Below are 9,864 nucleotides of genomic sequence, written 5' to 3'. Positions count from 1 at the left end.
AGGCAATACAAGCACAGCGGGCAGGGCAGAAAGAGCAAACCCTTAAAAATAACGGGTGAGGGAATTTGTGTGTGTCTGGGCTCACTGGCACAAACCTCCCACAAAAGTAGGGTTGACTGCACCGAGACAAGAAATGTTTATTTGGAGTGGCTACAACCAGCAGGACGGAACAAAAAAAAGCACTTTTCCCTCAGATTTCACGCTGCTTCCTGGCCCAGGTACACATCGAACTCCGTTCACTTTGCTCACAGAAAATAAACATAGTTCATAGGACAAGGGTTATAGACCTAGTTCTGTAAGCCAACACAGCGTTGTTATTTTCTATTTTCTAAATCCTCCTAGACTAAAGAAGCATTTAAATGAATTCTTGGGGGAAAAAAGCTCATTTATCAACTAGAGATGTAAAGATCACACCCCTCTCCTATGGGTGACTGCACTCACATAATACATTCCCAAAATAACCATCCCACCTTGTTAGTGCTCAGCCAGCTGCATTTGGTATTTTAAAAAGATAAAGCCAAGTAGGTTTGTTTCTTTTTTTAACAAAAGCTCCTTTAAACACCTAAAAAACCACCTCTTAATGCAGAGTTATGTATTTTTGCATACTAAATTTTCTGTGTTGAGCTTTCCTCATAAAGCCGCATAATTATTTTCAAATCTGTGGAGAAAGTTGCTGTCCTTTAGGAGTTTTTCTGTGGAATTTTGATTGTCACCTAGGGATTTAAAAAAAAGAAAAAAAAAGGGAAAGTTACAAGTTGGTTTTTTTTTTTAGAAAAACCAATGTATCCCAGTCAGGGACAGGTTTGGAGTTTGGGAAAGCTCAGGGACTTAGGGAGAGGGGGGAGCTCAAGGTTTGGGTTCCAGCTCTCAGCCCAGCCCTCACCAATGGCACAGGGACATTTTGGAGCTGCAGCAGAGGGTTGGGAAGGCCTTGGCTGCAGGAATACTCACATTTTTCACCTCCACGTAGGCCTCCAGGCCGTACTCCCCCAGCTCCCTCCCGTTGCCAGAGGCTTTGTAGCCCCCAAAGGGAGCCTGGGCTCCAAACACGTCGTAGCAGTTGATCCTGGAAGGGAAAGGGAGGGTGAAACAGCTCAGGGAGGAGCTCAGCTGGGTGGGATTCCTGATTTTGTCCATTCCCCCAGCACGGAGCAGCACTCAGGACACAGAACCCACCCACAGCTCTCAGGAGCCAGGGCCAGGTGTCCACTTTGCACCCTCAGCTGTGACTCACAGGGATCTCCACCCTCCCAGCAGGGATTCCTGCCCAATATCCCTGCCCTGCCCTCTGTCCTGTCCCTCCATCCCCTGTCCCCAGTCCCTCTCCAGCTCTCCTGGAGCTCCTTTAGGCACTGGAAGGGGTTTAAGGCCTCCTTGGAGCCTTCTCCAGGTGAACAACCCTAGATAGCCACTCTCACAGGAGAGATGTTCCAGCCTAAATAAACAAATATCTATTTTTAAAAATCTATATTAAAAAAATATATCAAATATCTATTAAAGAACCTATCCAAAAATCTATTAAAGAACCTATCCAAAAATCTATTAAAGAACCTATCCAAAAATCTATTAAATATCTATTAAAAATTCTGTATCTTTAAAAATCTGTAAAAATCTATTTTAAAATCTATTAAAATCTATTATAAAAAATCTATTAAAATCTATATTAAAAATCTATTAAAATATATTCTAAAAATCTGTAAAAATCTATTAAAAATCTATTAAAAATCTATTGAAATCTATTTTAAAAATCTATTAAAATCTATTTTAAAAATCGATTAAAATCTATTTTAAAAATCGATTAAAATCTATTTTAAAAATCTATTAAAATCTATTTTAAAAATCTATTAAAATCTATTTTAAAATCTATTAAAACCAAATATTTATTAAAAATAAATATTTATTAAAAACAAATATCTATAAAAAATACACCCAAATGTTGCCAAGTTCCCATTACACCTGAAGTTTTGCCATGACCCCGAGCACAGCCTAAATCAAATGAACCCAAAGAGAGGCCCAGAGTGCCAGGGGGTGCCAGGGGGTGCCAGGCTCACCAGACAGTGCCAGCCCTGAGGCTCTGGGACACAAAGTTGGCCTTGTCCAGGTCCCTGGTGAACACGGCGGCTGCCAGGCCATACTTGGAGTCGTTGGCTCTCTCGATCACCTCCTCGATGGTTCTGAACTTGAGGATCTGCATCACCGGCCCGAAGATCTGCAAGGAGCCAGCACAGAGTGGGGACCACAGGAACCACGGGCTGGGACTGCCTGAGGCCCCCATGGAGGCGAGGGAAGATCAGTCTGACAATGTGCTCTGAGAAGGTTTATATTATATATTATATATTACATATTACATATTACATATGCTATAATATATATAATATATAACATGTATTATATATCATTCTATATAATACATAATATATTACATATTACATATCATATGCTATATTATATATATTATATAACATATATTATATATCATATTCTATACTCTATGTAACATATATTATATATCATATTCTATATTCTATAATATACACTATATATTATATATAATATATTCTATTCTATATTCTATATCCTATATTATATATTACATATTACATTATTATATAACATTATATATAATATTATATATTATCTATTATATTATCTATTATATTATCTATTATATTATATAGTATGTTTTATATTTAATTATATTTTACATCTTATATTTTATTACATTATATTGTACACTTTATTTTATATTACATTATATTGTATAATATATAATACATTATATATAATATATAATGCTCTACTAAACTATACTAAAGAATTCAGAAAGGATCCAGGCAGAAGGCTGAAAGATAGTCATGAAAACCTTGTGACTGTCCTCAGAGTCCAACAGATCTTGGCCCCTGATTGTTTATCAATCAAGTGGTTTCATGTGAATTGTTTCTACTTATTGGCCAATCTCCAAACCACATTCCAAAAGCAGCAAAACACAGGAGAAACAAATGAGATAATATTGTTTTCCTTTTTCTCTGAGGCTTTTCAGCTTAATAAAAAAGCTGTTTATAGATATAATTTGAGATTTAAAATACTAATTAAGAAGGCTTAGTTCCTCCCTCTAAGTAAAACATCTCACAATAAAATTACATTATTTTATCAATCATGCAATAAACCTCAACAGCTCATTAACAAAAGAGATCCCCCTAAAAGAAATAACTTATAAAAAAATTAAAAACCACCGCTCCACCTATTTTTAATAGATATTAATAGAACAAATAGCTGTATTTACATGCTGCAGCACTCACCTCCTCCCTGGCAATGGTCATGCTGTCCTGCACGTCCCCAAAGACAGTGGGCTGGATGAAGTAGCCCCTGTCTGCAGCGGGGCTGCCACCACACAGCAGCTTGGCTCCCTCCCTCTGCCCCGTGCTGATGTAGCCCAGGATCTTCTTGAACTGCTCCTCATCCACCTAAGAGCCAGGAGGGGACAAACAGCTGCTGTGCTGCAGCAATGCCTCATTGCTTGGCAGCCTGTTGCAATCTCCAAAGGGAAATGGTCATTTTTAAATGCCAGCACCGAGCTTTGGAATTGTGCCCCTGGTTAATTAACTCCTCCCTCCTGCAGCGGTGCTAATGGGCTCGGCTCAAATTAGGGTAATCAATAGAGCCAAGGGTGCTCCCACTCTAATCTACACAATGACTCAAGGTTGGGACATTTTCATGAGATAACAGCTCAGGGCTTTTCCTGCTCCCACCTGAGGCCCCTGCTCGGTTTTGAAGTCAAAGGGGTTCCCGACCACCCTGGCCTTGGCCTTCTCCACACTCCTCTCCACAAACTCGTTGTAAATGTCCTCCTGCACGTAGGTCCTGGAGCCAGCACAGCAGCACTGCCCTTGGTTGAAGAACAGGGCAAAGTGGGCTTGATCCACAGCCCAGTCCACTGGGAAGAGGGAGAGAAAACAAATAAGCAAACAAAGCCAACCAGACCTGTGACTTTTTTAGCACAATTATCACAGAGACTGCTGGGGATACAAAGTCCTTTCAGTTGACAGCATTTGCCATGGGTTGGTAGGACAGGAGTTGCAGACTTCATTCTTTATTAAAGCACCCCAGACTAGAGAAAAATATCTAACCTGAGGCAGGTTACAGTTCTCATTGGAAATTATCAGGTGTTAGGGACTAATTTTCCTCCTTACTTAACTGCTCAGTTAAGTGAGTGTTGGCTCATTGAGGCCAAAAATGAGTTTATATGCAAGGGATGAGGGAAGCAGGACTTCACAGGAGAAGAAAAGAGTGGTGTGCTCCAAGAGAAATTAAAACAAAACTGGGGCAAGGACTGGAGGAAGATACTGAAACAATTTTTTTTTGTTTGTTGATAGCTGAACTACCCAGCACTGGGAAAAGAAGTGGGAGTGGAGGAGTGCTGAAACACAAATGCAGCAGCTACAGCAGAGTGGTGCTGTCAGGGCTAGAGCCTCACACTGGAGACCTTCCCTTCCTTTTCCTTTCCCCTCCAGCTCTGGAAGAAGCCAAGGTAAAAGGCACAGATCAAACACTCACTGTCTGCATCAGACATGATGATATTTGGGCTCTTCCCTCCAAGCTCCAGGGTCACCCTCTTGAGGTTACTCTCTGCTGCAGCCTTTTGGATCAGGTGTCCAACCTGCAGGGAGAGCAGAGCAGGTGTTGGAATTAACTCCCACATCAGCAAGAGGGCTCTGGGTTTACATCTCAGTCAGCATTTAATGCTAATCCTCATTGTCAGGGCTTTGAGTCTGCCCAGAGTTTCACCTCCAATAAGAAACAAGAGGAAATATTCTAAAGACTCAAATCAGAACAAAAGAGTCTTGCCTAATGCAAATACACATCTCACAGCCTGCAGTCAGCTTTGAATGAGGTGGAGAGGGCAAAGCACCTGCAGTATCTTAGAGCCATGAGCTATTCCATGGTGCCAGGGCCGAGGGGGCTCCCTTACCTCCGTGGAGCCGGTGAAGGCCACTTTGTCAATGTCCATGTGGGAGGAGATGGCAGCTCCTGCCGTGGGCCCATAGCCAGGGATGATGTTCACCACGCCCGGGGGGAATCCAGCCTGGCAATGCCAGCAGCACACAGCAACGTTATCCCTTTGACAAACCAAGGCTTGCCCTCCCCTCCTGTGTTTGTTACAGCAGCCTTCACTCCTTTGATTTCTCCTTTCATTTCCCAGGGCTTCATTTTAATGCTGTTTGCAATAACCAGGACAATTCCTCTCCCCACCCCACATCCCAAGCACAATTTGAAGGTGTGAATACACATGGAAATACAGATATATGTTCACTTTCTGATCATCCTGAAGTTCATTATGTAATCACACCTCAAAGAGTCCTTCCCTAATCAAGACTTACATCACCTGCACATGCATTTATATGAACAAGGGAGTTTTTTTGATAAATCAACCCAGCCTTCCTGCAGACAGCCCTTCCCTGCTCCTGTCTCCAGCAGTGATGGAATCCTGGCCTCGTCCTCACCTCTTTGATCAGACTGGCCACGTAGAGAGCACTCAGGGGGGTTTGCTCTGCCACTTTCATCACAACCACATTCCCAGTGGCCAGGGCAGGCCCCAGTTTCCATGCTTGCATCAACAGTGGGAAGTTCCACTGAAAAACAAGGAGAGATTAAAAGTTTCTGATTAGTCAATAATGAACCAGCTCCACTCAAATCAGCACTTAGGGAAGAGTCTTGGATTTTTCCTCATCACACAAAATTTTGGGGTTAATTCTAGGCAGCAGTTTAAACTTAATTGTGGTTCTGAGTCAGGTAATTCCTATAAACGGGCCTAAACCCCTTGGGTTTTTTTGGTTTTTTTTAATCAGCAGATACAAATTAAACCTCCCTCAGAGCCCATGAAATCAACAGGCAGTTCTGCTCTCCCAGGGTGAGTGAGGTAAGAACAAAGCAAGCCCAGCTTTGTTCACCCCTGGGAGGAAGCAGTGGTTGGCAGCAGAGGGGAACTTGCAGTGCAACACTGAATTCTTGCAGCCCTGCAGGAACTGCTGCTACTCTCTACTCACAGGGATGATTTGCCCACAGACTCCCACGGGCTCGTGTCTGGTGTAGCAGAAGAAGTCTCCATCTAATGGGATGGTTTTGCCATGGAATTTATCTGACCAGCCTGCAAAGTATCTGGAAACAATAACAATTTGGTCACTGGAATTAAAAGAACAGGTCTGCTGCCAACAGAAAATAAAAGAGGCTTCCTCTGTTTCAGTCACTTCAGACACAACTCGGTGCAGGTATTTCCCAAACAGGTGATTCAAAGAATGAACAGAAAATAGAAATATTTGTGTGCTAACAGATCACCACCACTTGTGTGACTTGGGGAAGTCTGAGTAGCAAAAAGTAGAAACAAAAGAAACAGTAGAAGCAAAAAGTAAACCCAAAGTGTCTGCTATGAAGCCATCAGTCAGATCCAGATCCCACAGCCCCTGAATTTGGAGGTGTCTGAGCCTGCAGAGACTCAGTACCATGGCCCAGCTGTGGCTGTGGCCTCCAAACCCACCTGAGACATTTGACCACCATGTCCAAATCCACCAGGTAGGAGATGGAGTAGGGTTTGCCATTATCCAGAGTTTCCAGGGCCTGCAAAGACAGCAGAGTTTCCTGAGGAACTGGGGGAACTCAGGTGTACAGCCCCGAGTCAGTTCTCAGTTTGCAGCCTGTCCTGTCTGTTGGTTTTTTGCTCTCAGCTCCCCAGAAATGCCTCCCCACCCTCTGTGAGTGTGTCCCGGTGTGAGCCGGGGGTGAGGCCCAGCCCAGCCCCCCCGTGGTTCCTGCACTCACGGCCAGGTAGGCGCGGTCCCTCTCGATCAGGTCAGCCAGTCGGTTCAGCAGCTTCCCGCGGTGCGATGCATCCATCCTCCTCCAGGGAGAGCCCAGCTGGAACGCTGCCTTGGCTGCCTTCACTGCCTTGTCCACATCTGCCTGCGGGGGAGCCCGGCAAAGGCTGAGGAAGGAGTAACCAGCCCTGCCTCCCTCTCTGCAAACAACAAAAGCTCTCCCTGCTCTGCAGGAGAAAACTGCCCGCAGCCAGGCAGCACAGGAGGGGAAGAACCTGCAGCCTCGGCAGCTGCCCTGCTGCAAGGCACTCCTGAGGGCAGGGCAGCACACCCTGGGCCCCCTTCCCCAGGAGCACCCAGCTCAGCACACACTGTGAGGATGCAGCTTCCCCAGCCAGGTGAGCACACACTGTGAGGATGCAGCTTCCCCAGCCAGGTGAGCACACACTGTGAGGATGCAGCTTCCCCAGCCAGGTGAGCACACACTGTGAGGATGCAGCTTCCCCAGCCAGGTGAGCACACACTGTGGGGACGCAGCTTCCCCAGCCAGGTGAGCACACACTGTGAGGACACAGCTTCCCCAGCCAGGTGAGCACACACTGTGAGGACACAGCTTCCCCAGCCAGGTGAGCACACACTGTGAGGATGCAGCTTCCCCAGTCAGGCTGCATCATGAGGAGGAAGCAGCAGCAATGGCAGAGGAGCAGATGGGTGCAACAGCTGTGCAACCTCTGCCTGTGCTCACCCTCTGTTATTTCAGCTACACAGAGTGCAAATATCATCAGGTTATTTCTGCAATGTCACCTGCTGGGTTAATATTTGCATCCTAGAATGAGGCATGGAAAAAGCTCTGGAAGTCTGCTTTGGGCACTTTTTCACAGCCCAGTCCAAAGGAGTTTTTTCCTGAATCAGCTGTCTCTGCTCCATGATTTGGTCCTGTCAGGGCATTTGCTGGTTCCTACCTGGTTCTCTGTCCTGGCTTGCTGCAATGGTCTCGCCAGGACAAGCCAGGCTGCCACAGAGAAGCAAACAACAAAGGGTTTCCCTCATCACTCCTCCCTTGGGGAACACACACAGGTTTCCAGACTGTAGGAAAAACCCCAAATTGCTGGGAAACACCACCTCAGCTCTGCCACAGACTCCCAGGAGGGCCTTGCATAAGGCAGGTGATGATTACAGGACTTTATTCCCCATCATTTCTTCTTTTTTAAGCAGTAGCCAAGGAAGGACACAAGCAGCACTTGGTGTGGGATTTACACAGATCAGACACTGCTGCAAACACGGAGCTGCCCAGGTGGGACATGGGGTGGTGCCTTCCTCTGCATCCCCTCTGGACCTGTTCCCATGGAGAACAAACCCATCTCAGCCCCAGAGCATTTACCTTATCACCCTCAGCCACCTGGCAGATGACTTCTCCCGTGGCTGGGTTGATGGTGGGGAAGGTTTTCTTGCTGACTGCATCGTGCCATTCGTTATTTATGAAAATCTGCAAGGAAAAAGCCAAGCAGGGTGAGCCTTCAAGCCAGATCCCAGGGAAATCAGGGGGAGCTTTGTTTCTTTGATGGCATCTGAGGAGCCTGGTTAATTAAAAGGGCTTAACTTGACTTGTGTGGGCTCCAAACCTGCAGCAATATGAAGGAGATACTTTAGCCTAAAAGCACACAACACAGCCTCGAGTGAATAAAGAATTCACAGCTCAGCAAACAGCACGTGAGTTGGAAGAGGTTCCCATCCTGGTGGGTCCTTGCAAAAGCTGGAAGCCTGGCTGGGGCTGTGCAGGGACAGCTCAGGAGACTGAGGAGTGGGAAAATGCTTTAGGCACAGACAGTAGAGTGAGTTGGTTTTTTCCAGAGCAACAGAGCTTTTACAGTATTTCTTATGAGTCTTATGAGTCTTAAGGGTCTTTTCCAATCTAAAGGATTCTGTTATTTCCCAGATTAACCAACTTTAGGCTCCCCATATACCAGAACCAGGTGCTAACAGCAACTTTTTTATCTTTCTTTCTAAGGGTAATTTTTTTTTTTTCAGGTCTGTGGCAAGAGAATGGGAGTGCAAAGATCGAGGTGCTCGCCAAGAACTTGCAGAACACCCAGACAACCACCAAGAGCCTGGGCACGGCCACCGGGGAAGGAGTGGCCGGGTGCCTTGGAACGCTGCCTTGCAGCAGCACCTCGCACAGGTGATCCCACAGGATTTTCCTGGAGCAAGGGTCCGGTCTCTGCAGATAACCGGCCAGGCACTTTCACCTTCCCTCCCTCCCGTGCCCTTCCCCGGGGTTTTTTCCTTAGGTTGTTGAATTGCTGAACCCAGCGAGGGAAGGGGGCAGAGCCGGGTGCCGATGGGACGCACGCCCTGTGCCCGCACCTGGGCTGCACCCAGGGTTCCTCTTTTCCGAGGCTTTGGGCCCAAATCCGCGGCCGCTCCGGGCTCAGCGCCACCCCGGGCTGGCCCAGCCCCGCACGGAGCTCGCTCGGCGGACACGGAAGCCCCGAACCCCCGGCCCAGCGCGGTGCCCCGGGCTCGCAGCGCGGCCCTACCTTGTTATAGGCGATGTCGGGGCGCGGGTTGGGCGCCGGGATGGGGGAGGCAGCAGCGGCCGAGAAGGGAGCCCGGAGCAGGGCCGGGCAGAGCCGGGAGCCGCGCACCGCCGCCCGCAGCATGCTGAGAGCTCAGCTGGGCCGGGCCGGGCCCCGCAAGCCGGGACAGCCCCGCTCCGCCCGCCCCGCTCCGCCCGGCACCGCTCGGCACCGCCCACCGCGGCTCGCTTGGCCACGGCACGAGCAGAACCAGCCCGGTGTCCTTGGTTCCTATGGAAAAGGCTCGATCCGGCTCGGTTCGAGCAGCACAGCTTGGCTCGGCTCGGCTCGGCTCAGCTCAGCTCAGCTCAGCTGGGCTCAGCAAGGTCCTGTTCGGATCAGCTTGGCGTGGCTCGGCACAGCTCAGCACCGTTCGGGTCGGTTCAGCTCCGTTCGGTTCAAATCAGGCTTGGTTTGATGCACAGGGGGTGCTTCATCCGTGTCCCTGTCCCTGTCCCGTCTCTGCCGTGTCCCGGCCC

The 9,864-nt window shown here is 47.6% G+C and overlaps 1 protein-coding gene across 1 annotated transcript; it reads right to left on the bottom strand.

Moving 5' to 3' along the window:
* Positions 1-107: 107 nt before the first annotated feature.
* On the bottom strand, positions 108-9,566 carry ALDH2 (aldehyde dehydrogenase 2 family member). Its single transcript, XM_054645641.2, has 13 exons — positions 9,347-9,566; positions 8,191-8,295; positions 6,814-6,954; positions 6,533-6,612; positions 6,045-6,156; positions 5,502-5,630; positions 4,970-5,083; positions 4,555-4,657; positions 3,750-3,934; positions 3,300-3,464; positions 2,052-2,209; positions 952-1,066; positions 108-713 (listed from the first exon to the last, which is right to left on the bottom strand). The coding sequence occupies exons 1-13, from the start codon at positions 9,467-9,469 to the stop codon at positions 681-683; spliced, it is 1,563 nt and encodes a 520-aa protein (XP_054501616.1). The 5' UTR covers positions 9,470-9,566; the 3' UTR covers positions 108-680.
* Positions 9,567-9,864: the final 298 nt, after the last annotated feature.

The sequence above is a fragment of the Agelaius phoeniceus genome, chromosome 18, assembly GCF_051311805.1.
Source record: "Agelaius phoeniceus isolate bAgePho1 chromosome 18, bAgePho1.hap1, whole genome shotgun sequence".
NCBI lineage: Eukaryota > Metazoa > Chordata > Aves > Passeriformes > Icteridae > Agelaius > Agelaius phoeniceus.
This window is presented reverse-complemented; position numbering and strand designations above follow the sequence as displayed.

Bases quoted from the DNA above. Each gene is read 5' to 3' on its own strand.
- ALDH2 (XM_054645641.2), bottom strand. From the start codon at position 9,469: ATGCTGCGGGCGGCGGTGCGCGGCTCCCGGCTCTGCCCGGCCCTGCTC. The intron at 6,955-8,190 runs GTAAATGCTCTG...GCTCCCCCGCAG, and splicing joins AGGTGGCTGAGGGTGATAAG to GCAGATGTGGACAAGGCAGT. The intron at 3,935-4,554 runs GTGAGTGTTTGA...CCCTCTTCCCAG, and splicing joins CATCATGTCTGATGCAGACA to TGGACTGGGCTGTGGATCAA.